Source organism: Poromitra crassiceps (assembly GCF_964638095.1).
Source record: "Poromitra crassiceps genome assembly, chromosome: 23".
NCBI lineage: Eukaryota > Metazoa > Chordata > Actinopteri > Beryciformes > Melamphaidae > Poromitra > Poromitra crassiceps.
The window spans coordinates 6,099,764-6,125,141 of record NC_139639.1 but is presented as its reverse complement, the minus strand read 5'-3'; the positions used below and the strand labels follow the sequence as shown (position 1 = coordinate 6,125,141).

Here is a 25,378-nt window from a genome sequence, read left to right as displayed (position 1 = left end):
ACTAGCCTACAGGTCGCTGACTCGCTGCTGTGTCAAATAACGAAAAGCACAATTTCACCTATGGGAACAGAACTACAAGCGCAAAGGTTAGTAGCTAGTAGTCCCCTTCTCGGTGCAATGCGCAGCGTTTTGAAAAACTAATTCAGTCATGTCCGTCCACCTGCAGGCCTCCTATATGCCCGAGACGCCTCACCTTCTGCAGGACAGGTAAGAGAGAGACAGCGATGCTCTAATTGAAACAGTGACGTTGCTTCCTGTAATTGGTTCAACCAATCAGTTACAGGTTTACCTTGATCATTATCCAATGGCCGGTTTGTTTATGTTGACGTCATTAGAACAAGCAAGTTTATATGAAATTAGACAAAAAAAACGAAAACAATCCGCAGTAGTAGGTAATGGTAATAAAAATTGGTAGCCTACAAAATATAGCCAGTCTTTCATTTGACAGCTCTCCAATGAACAAGAGAAAGTAGCTGTAGTTCCTCATAATGACCAGCAGAGAAGAGTATGTTTCCACTTGTTCATCTTGCATTGGTGTCAGATTGAGGGTGATCCCTCTCTTCCTCCGCCTGTGCCGCAAATGGAAACATTTGATTTTAGGTACTGACTCACTTCCGGCTGGTGATTGGCTGCGGGAGTCTGGATTGTTGCTGGTGTAGAAAGAGTGTAATGCACAGTGAATATAAAAAGCACTTTCTGTGAGCCTCTATCAGGCTGGCACTGTTATTAATAATCCAAGAGGAAACAGCATCACGGTGCTGTCAGATGTATTGTTAAACCATGCATTAGTGCCCACATGAGGCAGGTGTATTTTATCTGCAATAAAATGGATAATATGAAATATTGAATAACAAATTAAAGCTGATTGAAGCATTTGTTTTTGGCACAAAGCATAGGAGGCAACAATCATTCCTTTTTTTAAAGTGTCTTGTTCAAGTATTTATTATTATTATTACACTGTGTGTGTGTGTGTGTGTGTGTGTGTGTGTGTGTGTGTGTGTGTGTGTGTGTGTGTATGTGTGTGTGTGTGTGTGTGTGTGTGTGTGTGTGTGTGTGTGTGTGTGTGTGTGTGTGTGTGTGTGTGTGTGTGTATACAGTGACATCGGGAAGGTGCTAAGAGAGGACAGAGAGAAGCTGAGGCAGATACAGAAGAGCCAGCCACGATTCACTGAGCCCCAGAAGAAGGAGCTGATGGAAGTTCAGCCCTGGATGAAGGCCTGCCCAAGGCTGTGGACATCAAGGTAGAACACAATAGCTCTCTCTCTCTAGCCGTTTTCACACCGGCCTTGAAAGCGGTAAAAGATACAGAATATGTGATCCACGCCTCCGATGTGAAAGTTGTGAAAGCTGGGTGGTGGATAATTGTATTACGCCTTTCGTTCCGCCAGTGGACCGAGTCATAGCGCCGGATCGGCCTCCACTCCGCCTCCACCTGAAAGCGTAGGAGCGGCGGCACAGAACGGTGCGAATGGTCAGCTCATTCATAAAAAAGAATTACGGGGAGGTACGGTGGTGCAGTGGTAAGCACTATCGCCTCACAGCTCGAAGGTCGTGGGTTCGATTCCCACCTGGGACGATGTGAACGCTGAAGGAATGCGTGCCCGTCCGCATGTCCTCGAGTGCCCACCGCCCGGGTGGGGTCATCAAAAGGGCCTTTCTGTGTGGAGTTTGCATGTTCTCCCCGTGCCTCCCGGGGGTTTCCTTCATATAGGAACCCCCTTCACAAAAACATGCAATATCCTGGTTGCTAATGTGGTTCCTCCTCTGGTCGTTAAGGGCGCCTGTTCAGAGGGAGGGGAACTGGTTGGAATAGCGTGAACCTCCCACGTGCTATGTCCTACCAGTGAAGCTTCCTCTGGCAGGTGAAAAGAAGCGGCTGGCTGACTGCCCATTTCTCGGAGGAAGCATGGAGCCAGTCTCGGCTCTCCCCAGATCGGCAGAGGATGGAGTAGCAACCAGGATTGAGAAATCAAGTGAACACTAATGGGGGATAAAATGGGATTAAAAAATCGGGGGGGGGGCGAATAAATAAATAAGTGAACGTAAAAAAAAAGTATACAATCATGACTGCAACAGGGGTGCCAGGAGGAATGCTCCGTGCTTACTCTATGAGTAAGTAGGTTTGGCTATTTATGCTCAAAACGATGTTGACATTAGTAGGCAAAATTAACGGATATAATAATAAGCCATGCATCTGTCTGTGGCGAGTCGGTCTGAGGATATTCCCTCTGTTCTTCAGTCTCTCCTCAAAACAATCCCAATTGGGGAAACCAGCTCCAGAACTGCAATCTGTCTAGCCTGTTGTGCGTTCCCTTACAAAAACTACTAACGTTATAGTATTCATATTCATGTGCATTTATAGCCTACTCCCCCGACGACGAGTAACGTACTGCAGCTGTTTGACATGCGGGCGCTTTCAGAACAGATGCTATTAGGCTACTTCATGGGAATAAAAACTGGAGCCAAAAGATAAGAATTAGCCTTGTACCTAATACATGATGGTGCATCTGTGATCCATAAAGTCGATCAGATGAATATTGAAAGCCTTGTTACCATGCTGCATGTGGACAACACTTTCTGCATTGTGGGAATATTAAGGTGAGCTCCCAATCAGACTCATGTTTTATCCTTTGATGTTAACGACCAGCTGAGTGCTGCTGGCGTACATCGGCGATGTTTGGTTGTTGAATGAATTCGTTCATCATACAGTAGCCTAGGCTACACTAACCTATGGAAATATTCATTTGGGCTACTAGGAGGAGCTGGCTGGAAATGCCTCCGCTCGCTTCATTTCAATCCGGGAGGGGTGGATATCACCTGAAAGCACACCCCAGGACGGGAATGTGGCGGTGCTGCTGGGCTCTGTGTGAAAGCAATTTATGTGGCGAGGCTGCCGGCTTTGCGGGTCTTCTGAACTGCAATATTGCGTGATCTGTGTGTGAAAGCGGCTTCTCTCTCTCTCTCTCTCTCTCTCTCTCTCTCATTACATTACATTACATTACATTACATTACGTCATTTGGCAGACGCTTTTATCCAAAGCGACTTACAATAACACATTTTTGTCAGCAATAGAGCAATCAACTATGCAGCACAGTCTATGACAACTACAACTTCTGAAGGAACAGTGGTACAAGTTTAGTTTAGGTTAGTCGTTTTTTTTTTTTTTTTTTAGAAAGAGAGAGAAAGAAGTTAGATCAAGAAGGGCCCAGATGGAGCCTGAAAAGGTGTGTCTTTAGTCTTTTCCGAAAGATCGGCAGTGATTCAGCCGTCCTGACCGAAGGTGGAAGCACGTTCCACCATTGAGGTGCCAGGGACGAGAAGAGTCGAGATCGGGATGAGCGACTTTTGAGCCCCTGTAGCGAAGGAGGGGCGAGGCGTCCTGCACTGGTGGAGGAGCGAAGGGAGCGCTGAGAGGTTTGGAACCTGACCATAGATTGCAGGTACAGGGGAGCTGGTACAGGGGAGCTGGTGTACTGCCCTGTAGGCCAGTACCAGTGTCTTGAATTTGATGCGTGCCGAGATGGGAAGCCAGTGGAGGTCCTGGAAGAGGGGAGTGACATGAGAGAATTTGGGTTGGTTGAATACCAGACAGGCTGCAGCGTTCTGAATGAGCTGAAGCGGTCGGATGTCGGAGGCAGGTAGGCCGGCCTCTCTCTCTGATCTTTCTCTCTTCAAATCTAAAAGCCTCTCTCTTTGTCTGTCTGTGGTCTGCAGGTGTGCTCATGCTGTGAAGATGCCTCCCAGACGGAGGCAGAGGAGCAGCCAGATGTGGACATTGGGGAGACGCAGACAGAGGGGGGGGAGGTGAGCTGCATGAGGAGAGCCAGGGAGGAGGGGCCATCCAACACCTCGCTCACCTCCTGACCCTGCCCCTCCCCCGGCTCCTAGCCAGCCACCGCTGTCACTGGGACCCCTTTGCCACAAAAGTGGCAATGGAAAAAGGGGTATTGAACTTTGAACTCTTGACCGGTGATGTTCAGACCTGCTTAAGGACGGTCATCCTCTCGTTCCACATCACTGTCTGCGACTCTCAACAGCCTCTGGAGAGGAAACAGTTCAAAGGCAAGAATCACTGTGACCAGGCCCCCGGCTCTTAGCACCAGCATATGATTTACATCGGCCATTACTGTCTCTCTATCGGCCATCACTCTTGCTTTATTTATGGCGTGCTCTAAACTAAAGACTTGTGGCTCATACGGGGCAGACTCTTGTTTAGATGTAGCTGAAGTCAAAATACATTTGGGCTTCGCTGGAGAAATAGACCCTTCTCACGGGGGCCATTTTGTGTCGAGAAGCCAGGGTAAACACAGGTGCAAGCAAAACACTAATGAGGGTTTCCAAATTCCAATCATGGAAGTTGGAAACCCTCATTAGTGTTTTGCTTGCACCTGTGTTTACCCTGGCTTCTCGACACAAAATGGCCCCCGTGAGAAGGGTCTATTGGTTGAATGGAGCCGGGCTCTGTGTGCGTTTGGTCAGGTCTAACACTTTCGGCTATGCACAGTGTGCACTGTGTGTAGGCAGTGCAGAGTCTTGCATAAGGGAAATGTGGTGTGCGCTCGTACACCAGGCGGTACGGTAGAACAGACAAACCATTGCAGGCAGCTTTAAGTTTGCATTCTTTTAAATGCATCTGTGTCTTTCTTAATTTTTCAGTTTTCACTGAAACAGTTTTCACAAGCTTGATCTCGGAATCAGCTGTGAACCCTTTCGCTGACTTTGTTTTTCCTGCCGCCTTTTGCGTCCGAGAAACAATTGATCGGTTAAACTCCAACCATAACTCATTTCAGTGGTTGTTAAAAAGTTGTGTGTAGTCGTCAGTGACTCCAAACATATATTTTTCTACAGAAAATAATTGTTGCTGAAAAGCAGATGTATGTGTTTTTAAGTTACAGAAAACCCAAGCATAAAAAGCAAGGAGGATCAATATATGAGATTAATATTTATACTATTTATATATGTTACCCTGCAGAACATACACAGGGAAGAGCATCCTGTAGTAGCAGCTGAGGCTCATTACCCTGCAGAACATACACGTGGTCACTTTTCAAGTTAAATTTGAGCGTTATTGCACGGGCATAAAGCAATTCTAACAGATGTCAGATGAGTTTGTCAATACTTTTCGATCCTTTTAAATGCTGTGCAGATGAAATGAGATGGAAAACTCCACCACTTGGCTACTTGCACACTTCCTGACTACAGCCTGTACGCTTGTCACTTCACTTCCTGACTACAGCCTGTACGCTTGTTACTTCCTGACTACAGCCTGTACGCTTGTCACTTCCTGACTACAGCCTGTACACTTGTTACTTCACTTCCTGACTACAGCCTGTACGCTTGTTACTTCCTGACTACAGCCTGTACGCTTGTTACTTCCTGACTACAGCCTGTACGCTTGTCACTTCCTGACTACAGCCTGTACACTTGTTACTTCACTTCCTGACTACAGCCTGTACGCTTGTTACTTCCTGACTACAGCCTGTACGCTTGTTACTTCCTGACTACAGCCTGTACGCTTGTTACTTCCTGACTACAGCCTGTACGCTTGTCACTTCCTGACTACAGCCTGTACACTTGTTACTTCACTTCCTGACTACAGCCTGTACACTTGTTACTTCCTGACTACAGCCTGTACGCTTGTTACTTCACTTCCTGACTACAGCCTGTACGCTTGTTACTTCCTGACTACAGCCTGTACGCTTGTTACTTCCTGACTACAGCCTGTACGCTTGTTACTTCACTTCCTGACTACAGCCTGTACGCTTGTTACTTCCTGACTACAGCCTGTACGCTTGTTACTTCCTGACTACAGCCTGTACGCTTGTTACTTCCTGACTACAGCCTGTACGCTTGTCACTTCCTGACTACAGCCTGTACACTTGTTACTTCACTTCCTGACTACAGCCTGTACGCTTGTTACTTCCTGACTACAGCCTGTACACTTGTTACTTCACTTCCTGACTACAGCCTGTACGCTTGTTACTTCCTGACTACAGCCTGTACGCTTGTTACTTCCTGACTACAGCCTGTACGCTTGTTACTTCCTGACTACAGCCTGTACGCTTGTTACTTCCTGACTACAGCCTGTACGCTTGTCACTTCCTGACTACAGCCTGTACGCTTGTCACTTCCTGACTACAGCCTGTACGCTTGTCACTTCCTGACTACAGCCTGTACGCTTGTTACTTCCTGACTACAGCCTGTGCGCTTCTCACTTCCTGACTACAGCCTGTGCGCTTGTCACTTCCTGACTACAGCCTGTGCGCTTGTCACTTCCTGACTACAGCCTGTACGCTTGTCACTTCCTGACTACAGCCTGTACACTTGTCACTTCCTGACTACAGCCTGTACACTTGTTACTTCACTTCCTGACTACAGCCTGTACACTTGTCACTTCCTGACTACAGCCTGTACGCTTGTCACTTCCTGACTACAGCCTGTGCGCTTGTCACTTCCTGACTACAGCCTGTACGCTTGTTACTTCCTGACTACAGCATGTACGCTTGTTACTTCCTGACTACAGCCTGTACGCTTGTTACTTCCTGACTACAGCCTGTACACTTGTCACTTCCTGACTACAGCCGGTACACTTGTCACTTCCTGACTACAGCCTGTACGCTTGTCACTTCCTGACTACAGCCTGTACGCTTGTCACTTCACTTCCTGACTACAGCCTGTATGCTTGTCACTTCCTGACTACAGCCTGTACGCTTGTCACTTCCTGACTACAGCCTGTACGCTTGTCACTTCCTGACTACAGCCTGTACGCTTGTCACTTCCTGACTACAGCCTGTACGCTTGTCATTTGTCTTTCTGTGCTTTGTTGGATTGACGTTGACAAAAATGCACCTTGTTTTTTCTCTCTTTCTTTTTCTTTTTTGGGGGGAAATGGAGACGACCTATTCTGTTAAGTTTGTTAAAAACTCTCCAAATAAAATGTTGGGTTATTAATAACTTAAAATGCCTGTTGTTTGATTTAGAGACAGAATTGCAGTGTTTTGTCCCAGGATATAGAAGATGGAAGAGAATAGTCAACAGACAGGAAAGTGCAGCTTATTTTCTTCCTAATTTGGACAAATGCTTCAGACACGTTTAAGATTGTCGTTTTTAAGAGCCGATGACCAATTAGAGTGTAAACAAGTTGAGAAGTTGCCTGTTGTCCGCAGATGAACAATTTGAAAATGGTGGAGGAGGGGACACATTTGATAGCCTGAACTGATGTAGGGGTACTAAAAAAAAAGCAAACATCGTTACATCTCTTTAGGCTTAGTTTTCTGATACACCCCCCAAAACCGCTCACCTGCTCTTACCTTCATATCAGGTGAACACTCCTTTATCGGAGTGTGAAGGTGCAGGGAAACCAAATAGCCTCCCCTTCATGTCTGATAGGCCTGTTCTTCTTTTCTTTGATCAAATCAGTGGTCATTTAGCCCACCTCCACTCGGAGGAAGTCAACTTTCCTGATATTTCTCATCCAAACGAGTGTGAAGATGACAGTTTGGATATGACCAAACAAATCAAGAAAGTGATGGGGGAAGAAATGTTTTTTTTTTCTTTTTTTAATTTATTTTACTGACCGTAATATTATAAAGCAGTCACTTTCTTTCCTCTTCCCCTTCCTGGGGGAAGTCGTTACCTCCCTCCACATCAATGCAATACTGTAATGTGCCCGACCCCTAAAATCACATTGCAGATGGTATCTACTGCAGACTCCATGCCTCAGCAGGTTTGATCAAAGCGGCCGCGGTCTCACACACACACACACACACACACACACACACACACACACCCACCCTCCCCTCTGTTCACACCTCCAGTTTGAGGACGAGGTGTGAAACGTCCAAAGCCGCCCCCCTGCAGGCTGCAGCGTCATTTACACCTCTGAGCTGCTCATTTACAACACACACATCTGATGACAGGAACATCCTGAAGTGTTTGGGCCTGAGTGAAGACATAATAAAACATGGGTTCATAGTGAGTTTGACATTAGGCTAATACAGAGTTATCCAAATAGGCTATTTATTCAACATATGGCTCTGTAAGAACCTTATGGTGGCTAAATATTTAAAAAGACAGAAAGTAGATCCTCAAATAGCAGTTTGGGCAGATCTTAGAACCACTAGTGTCTCTGAACTGCACTCAATTCCAAGATTACCATTTGAAAATGGACATTATAAACTCTATGAATCCCTGTAATTTCACATGAGAGGCAACGGCAAACTAAATACTGCTCGCCTGGCTGTGTGGAGGACAAGGTGCTATGTGCACCTTTAGGTGCCCATGAACAATCTTACCCCATATACTGTATTTGATTCCCTGTCAATTTAATATAATTTGTGTAATTAAATAAAGAATTCAAGTGTGTGTGTGTGTGTGTGTGTGTGTGTGTGTGTGTGTGTGTCTGTGTGTCTGTGTGTGTGTGTGTGTGTGTGTGTGTGTGTGTGTGTGTGTGTGTGTGTGTGTGTGAAATGCACCCTGTTTGAATGGGGGCTTGACTGGCAGGATTAGCTGAGCTCTTTGTACCAGCAGGAATTAGTTTATGACCAGCAGGAAGGAGTTTATTGAACACAATGAACTAATTGTTCGCCGCATAGGCCTGACTTGAGTTTATATAGGGAAAAGTAAATAGGATTAAAGCAATGGGTCTTTATCAAAAGGCATTTATTGAAAAGTCAGTGTAAGAGTTTGAGTATAGGAAAATCAGCTGAGGTAGCCTAATAACAAGTCATTTGAGATGTATAAATACACAGACATACTAAATACAAAAGAATTGACACGTGACTAAACTCTACTAGTGGGACAGGTTAGGTATCTTACAGCCATGCAATACCAAACAAGTACATATTTACATGATGCATTTACCCCCCTCCCCCTTCACTGAAGGTAGAAACACATACACTTCCAAATGAAGATGCTACAAGTCAGTTACTGGCCTCTGCAAAGCGGATTTAAATACATAGTTAATAATAATGATAATAATATTATATAATAATAATCACTTTCTTAAATAATTGTTAGTTTAATTGCAATTCCAGATTCAAGAGCTTCTCATATGCCATTCCACAAGCTGTCAGTGTTGTCATGCCAGCAGTTTTTATCCTGACTTACACTATACAGGCCTATCCCACACAACAACCGAGCACAAAATAGCATTAGCCTATTCCTCTATTTTAAAACATGCCTGGGATGGCCGCCTATTCCTGTTTTTAATCATCAATGCTACCATGGTCTCCACATTGACTTGGAATATGTCAAAGAAGGCAAACTCAAGACATCCTGGCCGTCAACCTCCTCTGCAGAAACATGGCTTTGGTCGGACTCTGTGTCGTCCAGGTCGGAGCAGAGGTCGTCCGTGAAGGAGGAGGAGGAGGAGGAGGAGGAGGAGGAGGAGGAGGAGGGGGCAGGGGACACCAGAGATGTGTACATGCCCTCAGGCAGACAGTCCGCCATGATGTCTGCCAGCGTGGCCCGCAGACGCTGCTCGTCGTTCAGGGGCATGCTCTCCAGGAGGTGGTTGAGCAGCTCGGCGGCGATGGCCGGCTCTATGGCCGGACAGCTGGAGACGAACGTGTGCACCTCGTGCATGCACTGGATGTAGCCCGCCGCAAACCTCTCGCACGCCTCCCGCTTCACCGCGTCCACCTCTGGAGGAAACACAACACACACGATGAGCACTGGTTCTCTCAAAGTGGGGTCCTTGTGGGGTCGGAGCGGGGGTCCCCAGCAAAAAAAAGGGTGATCATTTAATTTCACTATAATTCCATTCATAAGTAAAACACAATGACAGATTGTATGGCTATTTTGGTCATGGTTTAATTAATAGTTTTTTTTGTATAACATCTAAAAGCAAAACGCTTTCAGATGGGGTACCCCGGGACAAAATCTTATAGGGGGGTCCATGGTCATTTGCGTGTGTGTCAGTTCAGTTTAGGGGTCCTAAGGTGCACTATAGGACAGAAACCCTAACACACACACACACACACACACACACACACACTGGGAATAATACCCCAACTATTAAATGGATAGTTCCGAACACGTGATCAGTTCTGATTGGCTAAATTGCTTGTGTTCAAAGCCTACATAATCCTGATGTACACTCACACCTGTGACAATTAATCTAAATGCCCTCGGCTAATTAACGCCTTATTATAACCGAAAATCACCGGTACTTACTTACATGTCGTTTAGCAACTACTACGATTAAAAGTAGCCCAATTTCAATTGTGTATTCTCTCAATCAAGTAGTAGGCTAGTAAGTGAGGCTAAACCTGAAAGTTTACCTTGAGTCTGGCTTTGCAGGATGCTCTCCACCCGTCTCACTGTCATCTCAAGCACTTCGGCATTCTCCATCTTTGATTGCAACTGTGCGGGGGGACAAATAGTTCTGCCTTATTTCTCACTTATTCAAGAGAGTCCAAGTGGTTTTAAAGAACAGCCCAGTGTCAAATAAAGAGGGAGGGGGGACATTTTGCATATCATCTTACGTCTGTGTCTGCGATGAGAACTCGGAGTTCTTCTAAACTTTCATTGATGCGCGCCCTCCGTTTCTTCTCCACCAGGGGTTTTCTGATCTGTAAAAACAGCAGGGCACAGTTGAGTGACTTGCCAGCTTTAAATACAGAGGCTACCAATAAGTCCTCAGATAGCATCATCATGTCCTTCCTTACCTTTCTGTCGCATCTGGTGCCATCATCATCTCTGTCCATCCCGTGTGTCTCATTACGGATGGGGGCCATGTTGCTGAAGTTTAACCCAGTTCGCTGCCAAACCGAAAAAGCCTGGAGCTTGTCGTAATCCACAGCCGTTAGGCTAACAGAGCCGTTAGAACTTGGGGCAGATGGCCGGCGACCCCAGCTGCCAAACAAAGCGTGCAGAGGGACACTACTGTTACTGCGGCTTCCACAGGGCAGGCACTAGCTATATATGACGGCTCATTTACATGTGAATAGGCAACTAGCTACACGAGAGCGCGCAATGCTCGTACCCGCCGCCAACGGTCCGTCGGTCATGGCTTTGTCGCAACTCCCAAATGCAGGCTGTGCTGTATGAATCTGACTGCAGAGGGAAAACTTGTGAAGTTAAATTCTTCACAACTTCAGTTATAGTACAGTTGAGACACACATCTATGATTACATCACATTACGTCATTTGGCAGACGCTTTTATCCAAAGCGACTTACAATAACACATTTTTGTCAGCAATAGAGCAATCAACTATGGAGCACAGTCTATGACAACTACAACTTCTGAAGGAACAGTGGTACACGTTTAGTTTAGGTTAGTATTTTTTTATTTTATTTTTAGAAAGAGAGAAAGAAGTTAGATCAAGAAGGGCCCATGATGTCATCAATTCCACTGATGACATCATCGGTGATGTCATAAATTCTCTCTCTCTCTCACACACACACACACACACACACACACACACACACACACACACACACAAGGATATAGTTCAGTGATGATGTCACTGATGACATCATCAGTGATGAGTGATGTCATAAATTGTGACATCATCCAGTGATGTCATACATTCACTCACACACACAAGAGACAGATGGCGTGCACGCCCGTGCACGCACGCACGCACGCACACACACACACACACACACACAAAATCCCAGTGATGATGTCACTGTGTTTCAACAGTTCAGAAAGTCTCTTAAATGTATATTTTTTAAAGCCTGGCTAACACTGCTCTTCAAAGTGTGCCTCATGAAGAAGAGTGGGTTTGATGATGCTCTGGAGAGACTTCATTCAGATAGGCTAGGCTATATCTTCATGTTATGTCATTTTCTGTTATGGTAATGTTATGGCATCTTTCATATAGCCTAAAATATGTTCTGTTTATGTAGGCTATATGTAGGCTACCTGTTTTACCAGTGCATAAGGGCTAATTATTAGCTATAAATCATACTTTTTTTATAGTATTGAAAAAGTGCTTGTAAATGATATTATTTTATTCGTTTATTTGCAGCTTGTAGCAGCAGTGCTGTCGAGGCTTGAAATATCATAGCATTTCCGGATGATCAGTAGCAGATGATCAGTGTGTGGAGGAGAGGCACCTTTAAATAAAATACGGAACGCACTACCATATCTGGAGTTTACCTTCAGAATAAGAGACCCGGGGGGCTGTGACATCGACGAATGGGAGAAACGAGGTGTTTTCTCCGTTAGGACAGCTTCTAACATTGAAAAACATTTAATTGCATTTCAGAGAATGAATAGAGAATGTATATATTTTTGGGTTTATAAGTTCTATTTGCGATTGGACTCTTATTTTGATATCGGAGAGGGGGATTTTCCTGCAGACCCACACACAGTTGGTACGTCAGAGACGCTCCTCTGAGGTCACACAGCGCGTGTTGCAGGCGGGGGCGAGGCGGTGCGCCGCTATATAATCTTCCCGGCTGGGTGAGAAGCCAGTACACTACAAGACAGAGCAAACACAGACATGGTGAAGATTACGTTCCAGTCTGTTTCGGCGCAGAAGCCTGACAAGGAGAACGATGGAGACAACAAGATTATAATACCTCAGGCGCACGTGAGTTTACGTCATCTCTGTCTTGTTTCAGGTTATGGCATTTTCTGTCATGTTAATTATACACTTTTTGTTACCAGTTCATAGACTAATTAAATTATGCCTAACGTTATGCAGCATCATGTTCAGCTATATTTGGTGAAATTGAAGAGTTGGGCTATTTGCATATAGGCCTACATGGGGGATTTATTGCGGTAAATTAATATAAGCATCAACAAAAGTCAAACAACCAACAAACAAAAGTTAATACTTTAAGAAAAGCATTCATCTTCGTCTTAACTTACCTCATCCTGATACTATGATGCAGGCTGTGTGAATTTATATGACAACCTAAAAATGTGGGTAAACTGTATTCACAGCTGTGGAAATGAGTTGAGCTCGGTTTACCCTCCAGTAGCTAGTGGTTCACCAGGTTACGCTGCGGCATGTCAGTTGCAGCATGGTGGTGGTACAGATGGTGTAGTATTATAATAGCCTAGGTGAATATTCGTAACAGAAGCCCTCGTTATTGGAAAGATGTCTCTGCCTATTCGAACCAGCCTGGGGATGTTGACATCATTACGTCACCTTTGTTTGGGTTGGGGACACTGCAGATGGGAGAAGCGCTGTCATTGCTCGTCTTCTGAGGAGAATATATGGGACAGGACAGTCACTTTATAACGCATTCATATTTAAAATGTCCCCATCCACCCTAGTCAGTAGGGTAGGGATGCAAAATAGTCATAATTGTTGAATTGGGAAACCAACTGCACACCGTCAGATTAGATGCAATCACTGCGCCAGTCATTACGTCACCGCCGAAGTGCTGTTACCACAGGATTCCTGCAGGTGGCGCCTGAGAAGGCCTTTTGACCAGTGGTAAAGTTAATCCAGGATCATGCTGTACTGGTCATGTCTGAGTGATAGGTGTTGAGGTGGTGCAGGGCAGGTTTGCCGGTGGAGAGGATCACTGATATTTACCATGCAAACACACACACACACACACACACACACACACACACACACACACACACACACACACACACACACACACACACACACACACACACACACACACACACACACACACACACACACACACACACAAAGGCACCCATTTCCTTCACCTGCTCTGTCTGCCCACATCTGGAGCTTAAAATGGGAGTATATAGCGGTTAATAACTTAGGATAATAGCAACATAAACATAAACCAACATAAGTGCTGACATGAGCGCAAAAAAAAGGGTATTCTAGTCGTGGGTATATTTGAAATATTCCTGTATTTTATGAATGGGACAGATAGAGTCTGGAGAAACTCCTCAGTGTAGATATGAGTTCTTCCTTGGAGGGACCATGAGTTCAAAATGTATCTGGTGCACAATGGGATGCGTCAGTCTAAAGCCTGTTTTAAGCCATCTTTCCCCCTAAATACACTGCAAACAGTCAAGTACATGACGCATGCATCACTTATACAAGCTGATTCGTATCGGTGAACAGATATACAACAGATGATCTCAACGACGTGCGGCTCTCGATTGGCCGACACGATGGGCTAGACGTCAGAGGCCGTGTGTGTGTGCAGACCTATTAATAGGGCCGCCTCTGTCTAGGGACTCCGCTCCACGTAAATTGTTCTCATTTCTGATTCCCGTTGAGAATGCCAGGGAAACATCTACCAATATGGTGTGTGGAAGTAGGCCTCTAAGAATAGCACCAGACAGCCACGTGCCAGCAGCATCTTCGTCAGAGCCTGGCACAATCTGCCACCTCCTCTGTGGTTCTTCTCCGTAGCAACAGTAGTATTATGGATGGAGAGGCCTCCGAGTGGGTGGGTGGGCATCTGCTGTGGCTTATCCCAGTCCGGCCTGTGTCTTCCACATCTCCTCCTCTGACTAACGTGCTTGGCAACCAACCACCAGCTGACAGAATTAGCTCGCTACGACTTGGGGCTTTGCGTAGGAAAGCATGGCAGAGTGGGCGTTCACTCATGCTGCACTGTATTGTTTAGGCGTATGTAGGGGGCCCCCCATCTGATACGATTTTTGCTTTTAGGGGTTTTATTACAGAAAGTGTATGAAACCCATGACCATTCTGTCATGTTGTTACTTGTGGATGGAATTATAGTGAAAATAAATGATTTCCCTTTTTCCTGGGGACCCCTTGGAATCCTGTCAAGGAACCCCTGGGGGTCCCCCGCATCCCACTTTGAGACTCACTGGTCTAATAGACTGGATTGGTGTATTTCACACTATCATCTAAAGCTTAGTTTGACCTGGGCTTGTTTTGTAACCAAGTGGATCTTCTCTCAACAGGAGGAGCTGGTTCTCCCTCTCAGGCCAAAGAGGTCCTTCCTGAACGGCCTCTGCTGCCTCACCTTTGGCCTGGTGGTCTTCATGTCGGGGCTGGTGATGGCTTCCATCTATGTGTATCGCTACTACTTCATACCTCAGGTTAGTTCATGCAACACGTAAAAAGATGTTAAAAATATATCATCGTTTAAAAAAAAAAAAAAGTCGTCATCAAGTTAAAGTAACTGCCACATGCTAACTCGGTCGCTTTGCCTCCATTCTAGCAGATCCCAGAAGACAGCTTGTTCCACTGTCGGGTCGTCTATGAGGACTCGATGTTCACGCCAGTGAGGGGCCGTCAAGAACTGGAGGAGAACGTCGGCATCTACCTTGACGACAACTACGAACAGATCAGCGTGCCCATGCCACACTTCGGAGGCAGCGATCCCGCCGACATCATCCACGATTTTCACAGGGTAAGAGAGACAATCGCCCCTTTTCTCTACCGCCGTCATTTCAGTAACGCGCCCTGATTTTTCCCCCTCTGCGTGTCTTTTCGTGTTCAACCCTTTCGACGAGGCTCATTTTGCTGACTCTTTGCGTTTCCAGGGCCTCACAGCGTATCACGACATTGCACTGGACAAGTGCTACGTCATCGAGCTCAACACGACCTTGGTGATGCCTCCGCGGAACCTGTGGGAGCTGCTCGTCAACGTCAAGGTGAGTCACCGTATCCGCCGCGCGCTGTGCCTCGTAAAAAGCCGCGTTCAGAGCGTTATTCGAGACAAATGGACAGTGTGTTCCCACCTCCCTTCCTGTCCGCTGCCTGCAGAAGGACAGAGTGATTCATGTCTTTTATTTTTGTATAGGTTGAAAGCACAGTATAACGAGCAGTGTTGGGGGTAACTCATTAAAAAAGTAACATATTACATGTAATATATTACTTTTAGCAGTAACTCAGTAATACAACATATTACTTATAGGATTTCAGTAATATTATACCAGTTACTTTGTCAGGTAACTCAAGTTACAAATTGAGTTAATTATTTTTTAAATGAAAGCACATAAAAAAGATACAATCATTTCCTAATCAAACTGTGTTTTTATGCAAATAACCACTATAGATGACAATAACAAAGGAAAGAATAACATTTAGAATTTTGGATTGTTTTCACTGACTTCAAGTCGGTTGAAATTATTTTTCGGGGATGGTTCCGGGGCGAGGATGTCATTCTGCTGCTGCTGTTGTTTTGGTAAAAGTAATGCAAAAGTAGTGTAATAAGTAACGAGTTACTCTACACAGACAGTAATATTGTAAAGTAACTTATTATTACATTCAAATGAAAGTAACTAGTAATATGTAGCATATTACATTTTGAAAGTAACTTGCCCAACACTGATAACGAGGGCAGGTCAATGTAGTAACCTCCTGTGATGTGATGTTGTTGCCGTCCCACAGAGAGGGACGTACCTGCCTCAGACCTACATCATCCAGGAGGAGATGGTGGTGACGGGCAGGGTGAGGAACATGCGCCAGCTGGGCCCGTTCATCCACAGGCTCTGCTACGGCAAGGAGACGTACCGCCTGCGCCGACGCACCCAGCACCGACGTGAGTGCAGAGACAGACACGCCCCCCACACACATCCTCCCGCTTTATAGGCTCATTTCACAGCAACCTTTTGAGGTGGTAAAGCAGGAAATAATAACGCAGGTGTGATCATTAGCATTAATGAGGTTCCCCGGCACTGGAACGCCTAAACAGAACGGAAGCCCAATTAATGGTGTTAGCGTACGGCTGCTTTACTTCCTGCTTTTACCACCTCAAAAGGGGTTGCTGCTGTGAAATGGGGTCCATTCACTTCCTTTGCGATCTATCCGGCCGCCCCCTCTTCATGCGAGGTATTCCCCTCTGCGATGTGAGATGCTAACGTAATGCTAACGCTGGGTCACTTCCGCTAACGTGTCACACACATGTGACACAAGTGACAGAAGTGAGTTCTGCTCGTGAGTCAGTGGGCATGCACCATGCCCGGGCGTGAGCAGCTTGTGTTGGAGAGAGAGTGTCCGTTATGGGAGTGAATTGATAGAAATTGAATGATGGCAGGACCAAATAAGGAGTTCCTTCCACGTTTGTGCATGTGGGGGAAGATTTCACGCAGCCTCCCACAGTGTAAAACCCTTCACTAACAGCTCCTCCTATGATTAGCGTGTGTGTGTGTGTGTGTGTGCGTGCGTGCGTGTGTATGTGTGTGTGTGTTGTGCGTGCGTGCGTGGGCTCAGCCTGGGAGCTTCCTGCTCTGTGAGTCACTTATAGTATGCAGGCCAGATCCACACAGTGTGGAGGAGGCGAGAGATATCTTTGTAGACGCTGCATTAATTAGCGAGTGGCTTGACAGGTCTAGGTATGATGCAACAGACTTCCTCTGAGAGGACATAATGTGGGTTTGCATTTTGAGAATGATCCAGCACAGATTCAAGTGATACTACGGAAGCCGCAAATCTTATGTACTGCTACTGCACTTCGGTAGAATACCTGTTTCCTGAAAGTCTCTTGCGTTTCCTTCCAGACATCGACAGGCGCGAGACGAAGAGGTGCCACAGCATCCGTCACTTTGAGAACACGTTTGTGGTTGAGACTGTCATCTGCGACAGGATCTAGACCCCATGCTGCAGGATTCTCAAACCGTCCAACTCTGAAGCCAATTTCAAACCATACCTCTTGAATTCTTTAGGCTTTTTACTGCACTTTATGAGCGAGTGTCTGTCAATTTCCTTTTTTTTCTGTTATATGTTGTATTTTTTTGTCTCAAGTCTCAACGATTGCTTTCTTATTGTTAATGTTTGATGTTCAGGTCTTTTGTATTCAGATGGTCTGTATAATTGGATGATGTTATAAATGTATTCCGATATATCTGTAGCTTGTCATGTAGCTTGTCAAGGTGTTGATTTGTGTCAATTTGTGACATCTATTCTCCATCGAGAAACTTGACTTGATTTAAATTCATTTGACTTTTGTCCTTGTGTTTTCGTTTATTTTACCCAGTGCACTGTGGGTAATGGTGACGATACTTGGGGGCAAAAAAACAAACAGGCTGCTTGCACTGTGCACTTGTCTATATTATGTTTCCCAGATTAATTTTGTTTTGGATGTCAGAAAATGGCAAAACATACCTCATGTAATTTATACATTTATTTGCCGGTACTTATCATAGACGAATTGTGTAAGTAACTTTGATTGTTCCTAAGCAATATACTGTAAATTAATTTCATATTGTTACATGCATAGATTTTTATCTGAAATCAACTTGTGTTGTAAATGACCATTTCTTTATGGTTTGTCTATTTCCTTTGGTATCTTCCACTTTCCTACTCTCTGGATATCCCATGGCTTTAGACTGCATTTAGTAGCAGTGCTTTTGATGGACAGAAGGAACCAAATTTTGCAGTCACCAATGCTATGCTTATAGTGTTATGGATCTATTACATATTTACAAAGAATGCTTTATAGTTTAGATGGCCTACTGTTAGATGATATGCCAGTTCCCAATCCTTACTATCTTGTCATTATTATCTCTACCATGGCTCATCCTTCCCACCTTAAATAACAATTAAGGTGTCTTTCTACTGTATGATGATCTGGAGCCAAGCAGTCTCTGTTGAGAGAGAGCTGTGGGTATGTGCTCATATTAGTTAATTGTCTTGGATACTTTCTCCTGCTGTACAATCAATTCTGCTTGTAATATCTCGCTGCTTTAAGAATAAATGAAAGAAATCAAACATTTTCTCATTTCTTTTTGAATGTTCAAAACAACTGTTGTAAACTATTATAACTGTTTACAATGTTGCAAGTGGAAAACCAGCAGCCTTCAAACACTCTGTAGACATTTCCTGTACAGTCATATTGCACACGGCTGATGCGGGCATGATAATGCACAAAACACACAAAATGCAAGTGATGAAGAAAGCCCATGGCTTTATCAAAACATTTCACAACAAGAGAGAAAAACATCAACATGACAAACAGAGGTGGACACAGAAACCAAATGACAAACTAAACACAGAGGAGGTGCAAAATGTAAGGGGAGTAAATTGGGGGGAGGGCGGTGGAGGGGGGGGGGGGGGTGGGGGGCATGTTCTCTCCTGGTTTGTGGCTTCGGAAGAGAGTTTCTCAAGTTCACAGACATTCATTGGATCTACAATTAGGAATGCCCCCTTTAATGCGAGTGCCATGCAGAAATGAACACTGTCCATCACCACAAGGGGACACTGTTCTTCATGGGCAAACCGAGGTAACAATGTAGCACTTTACATTCACATGTAGCTTATATTTACAAAACAGCCGGAAGCTAGAAGCTGGCCTTTCATAATTTAATAATACTAGTGGACCCGTGGGAGTTAGACTCCCCCTGGTCTGCAACACAGTGGTCTCCAAAGCCTCCGGGAGGCACTCAAATTCATCTGAAATGATATCACTTGAATTGGTGATGTCTCCGGTGATGTCACTCGAACACTCAATGATGATGTCATCAGTGAGTGATGTCAGCAGATGACGTCGTTATTGCTCGAGTGACATCACATCATTACTGTAGATAATTAGAGCAATTAATCGGCCCTAATGACCTAATTAAAGAAATCCGGCTCCGTTACACTTTTTTACAACCTTTTATTTGATTTGTGAGATTTCACGGCTGCCTACTTGATAGCCCTTCCACCAGACCACCCTATCACATAGTGATTTACTGGATGACTATGCAAACAGCCCACCTCAACGTCAAAATGTTCAAAAATGTGCCAGGCTACCCAAAAATTCATATAGTAAAATACATTTCTGGTCGTATCTTTATTTACATTTTATTCTGTCAGTCATGGATTCAATTTCACCCATTTCTGAAGTATGTTACAATCAAGATAACAACAACAACAACAACAACCAGCATTATTTTATGAAGCGATGTGAAGCACTGGGTTAGGGTTAAGGTTTCGACCTCAGTGCTTTTAACCATCTCATGTGCTGCTCCCCACATGTCAATTTCAGGAACGTGCCACGCTGGCTTACTTGTGGTTTTTTTCTTCCCTTTTTTTGACATTTTGGATGGCAGAACTTTCAGTGTTGGTTACAAACACAGAAGAACTTTCAGTGTTGGTTACAAACACAGAAGAACTTTCAGTGTTGGTTACAAACACAGAAGCACTTTCAGTGTTGGTTACAAACACAGAAGAACTTTCACTGTTGGTTACAAACACAGAATAACTTTCAGTGTTGGTTACAGACACAAAAGGGCCTGGCTTCCTGTCACTGGACCAGATCGCGTGTTGTCGTGTTTCCATGTCACATCTGTTTCCCCACACTTCACTTGGCCGTGATTGAGTGGTGTGGTAAACATTATACTCAGGCATACTGCATCCACACCTATTACTCTTATATAGCTTATCTACAAACCTATGCATAATCCCATCATAATGGATGGTAGAATCACAGGATCCCTCTCTGCAAAAACGACACCACTGCTGCCTATCAAGCTTCACTCCTCTTTCTAAATGTAAAACCTAGAGACGAATGAGATCTTCGCTTGATTTGCTAAGTTGCTCCGACCTCTGAGAAGCTCCGGCTGGTAATGGCCAACCTGAAATCCTTGGTGGTGCTCCTCACCTCATGGGCGGCGAAGTAGTAGCACAGAGCGTCCAGGCAGCAGGTGATGTTGGCCAGGCACATAGTTATCTGTATGAACAGGCTGATCCTGGTCTTCATGCCACAGTCCTTGATCACATCTTGCCGCACCTGAGGCGATATGGGGGGGGGGGGGTTCAGTTATGTTAGCACCTGAGGTGATATGGGTGGGTTCAGTTATGTTAGCACCTGAGGTGATATGGGGGGGTTCAGTTATGTTAGCACCTGAGGTGATATGAGTGGGTTCAGTTATGTTAGCACCTGAGGTGATATGGGTGGGTTCAGTTATGTTAGCACCTGAGGCGATATGGGTGGGTTCAGTTATGTTAGCACCTGAGGCGATATGAGTGGGTTCACTTATGTTAGCACCTGAGGCGATATGAGTGGGTTCAGTTATGTTAGCACCTGAGGCGATATGGGTGGGTTCAGTTATGTTAGCACCTGAGGCGATATGAGTGGGTTCAGTTATGTTAGCACCTGAGGTGATATGGGTGGGTTCAGTTATGTTAGCACCTGAGGTGATATGGGTGGGTTCAGTTATGTTAGCACCTGAGGCGATATGGGGGGGGGGGGTTCAGTTATGTTAGCACCTGAGGTGATATGACTGGGTTCAGTTATGTTAGCACCTGAGGCGATATGGGTGGGTTCAGTTATGTTAGCACCTGAGGTGATATGGGTGGGTTCAGTTATGTTAGCACCTGAGGTGATATGGGTGGGTTCAGTTATGTTAGCACCTGAGGTGATATGGGTGGGTTCAGTTATGTTAGCACCTGAGGTGATATGAGTGGGTTCAGTTATGTTAGCACCTGAGGTGATATGACTGGGTTCAGTTATGTTAGCACCTGAGGCGATATGGGTGGGTTCAGTTATGTTAGCACCTGAGGCGATATGGGTGGGTTCAGTTATGTTAGCACCTGAGGCGATATGAGTGGGTTCAGTTATGTTAGCACCTGAGGCGATATGAGTGGGTTCAGTTATGTTAGCACCTGAGGCGATATGAGTGGGTTCAGTTATGTTAGCACCTGAGGCGATATGAGTGGGTTCAGTTATGTTAGCACCTGAGGTGATATGAGTGGGTTCAGTTATGTTAGCACCTGAGGCGATATGGGGGGGGTTCAGTTATGTTAGCACCTGAGGTGATATGACTGGGTTCAGTTATGTTAGCACCTGAGGCGATATGAGTGGGTTCAGTTATGTTGGCACCTGAGGTGATATGAGTGGGTTCAGTTATGTTAGCACCTGAGGCGATATGAGTGGGTTCAGTTATGTTAGCACCTGAGGCGATATGAGTGGGATCAGTTATGTAAGCATCTGAGGCGATATGAGTGGGATCAGTTATGTTAGCACCTGAGGCGATATGAGTGGGTTCAGTTATGTTGGCACCTGAGGTGATATGAGTGGGTTCAGTTATGTTAGCACCTGAGGCGTTATGGGTGGATTCAGTTATGTTAGCACCTGAGGCGATATGGGTGGGTTCAGTTATGTTAGCACCTGAGGCGAAATGGGTGGGTTCAGTTATGTTAGCACCTGAGGCGATATGGGTGGGTTCAGTTATGTTAGCACCTGAGGCGATATGAGTGGGTTCAGTTATGTTAGCACCTGAGGCGAAATGGGTGGGTTCAGTTATGTTAGCACCTGAGGCGAAATGGGTGGGTTCAGTTATGTTAGCACCTGAGGCGATATGGGTGGGTTCAGTTATGTTAGCACCTGAGGCGATATGGGTGGGTTCAGTTATGTTAGCACCTGAGGCGAAATGGGTGGGTTCAGTTATGTTAGCACCTGAGGCGATATGGGTGGGTTCAGTTATGTTAGCACCTGAGGCGATATGAGTGGGTTCAGTTATGTTAGCACCTGAGGTGATATGGGTGGGTTCAGTTATGTTAGCACCTGAGGCGATATGAGTGGGTTCAGTTATGTTTACAGTCGCTTATTACAAGCATGTCTCAAAGGGCTTTACATAGCATCATACATCATATATCTACACACAACATAGGTTACATACATATAAATACTACCACAATTTACTAGATTACATTACGATATTACACATATCTTAGCCATATCTTACACCCAGTGCAAATGCAAGGGCAAGTGTTATCTTTGATCGTTTTTAGCACTCAAAACCTTCGATGTACTGACCCAGTGGTCATTGAAAGAAAATAATTTAGATTTTGAGTACTAGAAGCTATCAAAGATAACGCTTGTCCTTACACTGGGCGTTATTAAGATATGGCCCCATGTCTTTAGACTGTGGAAGAAAACTAGAGGACCCAGAGGAAGCCCACGCTAACACGGGGAGAACATGCAAACTCCACACAGAAGGACCAGGGTGGAGATTTGAAACCACAACCTTCTTGCAAGCAAGACTAGCTGTGGGTCAACATGCTACCCACTGAGCCCAGAAACATCCCTTTCATCTCAGGAAAAGTGATGTCATTCATGCCCAAATGATATCACTGATCCACAACTGAACTCAGATCAACTCAGTACCTGTCAAACTAAATGCCTGCAAATCTTTTTACAGTTTTCAGATATGGGCGAGATCATGTGCAAAAATAAAACAGCGTTGTTTTTCAGTGACGTTCTGATTTAAGCTGTAAGTGATTCATCTCACCAAGAACTGCAGCAGTATGGCCAGGTGGCTGGGGGTGAAGGGCAGAAGGAAGGCACACAGGCTGCTGTAGATGATCTTCACGCAGGCCCTGCTCTTGGCGCTGTGCTCCCCAGACTTCTTCAGCACCCAGATGGTCTGGACCGAACAGCAGATCAGCACCAGAGCAGGCACCAGGAACCCAAACACCTCCAGGCAGATGATTACCAGCGGGCTCCAACCTTTCTCCGAGAAGGCGTGGAAGCAGTGGAAGTCTCTCTCCTCAGTCTCCCTGAAGCGGGAGGTAGTTGAAAAGATCGCCCCCAGGGCCAGCAGCCAGACCGCCACACAGGTCATCAGGGCCTTTTTACGTGAGCGCAGCTGCTTGGCTTTGAACGGGTGTCGGATAGCCACCCAGCGGTCCACGGCGATGCACATGATGGTATAGATACTGCCGTATATCCCCACAAAATACAGGCTCTCCAAGAAGGAGCAGAGTGGGCGAAGGTGTGAAGGCCACAGGTGGTGAGTGGCATGCATTTTGAAGGGCAGCGGGAAGAGGAGCAGCAGGTCCATCAGAGCCAGGTTGGTCATGTAGATGGTCGACTCGGTCCATTTGCGAAGGAAGACACAGAAGACCAACAGGGCCATGACGTTCAGACACACACCACTCAGGAATATGGGCAAGTAGATCACCAGCTCCAGGTATTTCATCTGCTGGTCTACCTCCTCAAATGAACAGTTGCTCGTCATGGTGCTGTTGAAGAGAAGCATGTTAACTCGTGGGATTTGTAACACACACCAAGGGTTGTGACAGTGAGGTGCTGCTCACTGGAAGTAGAGAGTAAGAAGTAGAGATTAAGAAAAGAGTGTTGCAAACTCTGGCCTTTCTCTTTTGTTTGATGACGTTTTATTCAATGAGGTTATTTGTTGATCTTGGCCCTCAGGCCAAGATCTAACTAGGAACTAGGAACTAGGAACTAGGAACCAGGCTGACTTGATTTGATCAGCTACTATTTGATTCATTGACAATTATTGTGTACTGGAATTTCTGAGCTGAAATTGCACAAACAATCAGCACCAGTATATGCCACCATAGGAAACCACCTTTCTGTGGTGTTTCCCGTAGCTGTACATGTCTCTTTTTTTTGTGTTCCTAGTTTCTAACGTGAGAAGCCCTCAAGGTCACAAGTCCAAATCAATGTAGCATAATAATACAGATATATATATATATATATTTACGAAATGTTGTTGTCTTTTCTAGATTTTTCATTATGCAATTCTTTATTCATTCACTTAACATTTCAAATTCTATGCACCTTTAACCATTACAGATAAATGTCATTTTATTTTACATATTACACATAATGAAACAAATAACCCCCCCCAAAAAATACAAATACAAATACAAATTTAAAATGATACATTCGGAGAATTAAAGAAAGAAAGAAAGAAAGAAAGAAAGGGAAAGCCATGTACATTAGCAGATGAGGTAAAACGCCCAAGAAGAGCTTATGTCAATACATTGAGAGTTTAACACTATAACACTATATATAGTATAGTATAGTATAGTATAGTATAGTATAGTATATTATAGTATAGTATAGTATAGTATATGTGACTTACCCACCCAAGCAACTCTGATAAGAGACCTCCACACAGCTCCAATGAGCAAAATCAACAAGAAATAACCACGTGGGAAAATATGAAATATAATTATATGATGTTGCCCTTACCTCACAGCTGCTAGTCCATTAGTACAACATTCTGTCAGTCTGTCAGTCTGTCTGTCAGTCTGTCTGTCAGTCTGTCTGTCTGCTTGTCTGCAATGTGCCAGACGCACTTCTGCATTCTCTCACTTTGCTTTTTCTATCACCACTTCCTGACTCTGACATGTTTGTACAGATATGCTTGTTGACACCAGTCAAAGCCTATATACACAGATATATATATACATATATATATATTATATTACCATTACCTTACATATAGAGGCTTTTAATGAGAAGATGTACATACATAACTAACATCAACTGCTGTGATAGTGGATTTTCTATTTGTGAACACTTGAAATGATCAGTGATATCATGTTGTCAGCTGCATGCTGTGGCCTTCTCTTCTCTTCTGATCCCAACAGAGCATTTATATTATGGAGGATTTGATTCATTATAGTGGACTTCCATCTATATGGGGGGTCTAAATCAGTGGTTCTCAAAGTGGGCTCCGGGGACCCCCCAGGGGTCCTTGAGGGGGTTCCAAGTGGCCCCCAGCAAAAAGGAGAATAATTTCACTAATTCCATTCATACTG

The 25,378-nt window shown here is 44.9% G+C and overlaps 3 protein-coding genes across 3 annotated transcripts; 1 reads left to right on the top strand and 2 right to left on the bottom strand.

The window, feature by feature from the left end:
* Positions 1-8,755: 8,755 nt before the first annotated feature.
* Positions 8,756-10,787, bottom strand: LOC310797273 (transcription cofactor HES-6-like). The gene is made up of 4 exons (XM_083659638.1): positions 10,672-10,787; positions 10,489-10,575; positions 10,285-10,366; positions 8,756-9,645 (listed from the first exon to the last, which is right to left on the bottom strand). The coding sequence occupies exons 1-4, from the start codon at positions 10,738-10,740 to the stop codon at positions 9,221-9,223; spliced, it is 663 nt and encodes a 220-aa protein (XP_083515764.1). The 5' UTR covers positions 10,741-10,787; the 3' UTR covers positions 8,756-9,220.
* A 1,665-nt stretch (positions 10,788-12,452) lies between these two features.
* On the top strand, positions 12,453-17,521 carry itm2cb (integral membrane protein 2Cb). The gene is made up of 6 exons (XM_083659637.1): positions 12,453-12,547; positions 14,836-14,973; positions 15,096-15,287; positions 15,421-15,531; positions 16,271-16,421; positions 17,380-17,521. The coding sequence occupies exons 1-6, from the start codon at positions 12,458-12,460 to the stop codon at positions 17,469-17,471; spliced, it is 774 nt and encodes a 257-aa protein (XP_083515763.1). The 5' UTR covers positions 12,453-12,457; the 3' UTR covers positions 17,472-17,521.
* A 1,360-nt stretch (positions 17,522-18,881) lies between these two features.
* Positions 18,882-24,899, bottom strand: LOC310797270 (G-protein coupled receptor 55). Its single transcript, XM_083659635.1, has 3 exons — positions 24,807-24,899; positions 23,095-23,827; positions 18,882-20,591 (listed from the first exon to the last, which is right to left on the bottom strand). Exons 2-3 carry the CDS (start codon positions 23,821-23,823, stop codon positions 20,391-20,393), a joined length of 930 nt encoding a protein of 309 aa, XP_083515761.1. The 5' UTR covers positions 23,824-23,827; positions 24,807-24,899; the 3' UTR covers positions 18,882-20,390.
* Between the last annotated feature and the right edge of the window lie 479 nt (positions 24,900-25,378).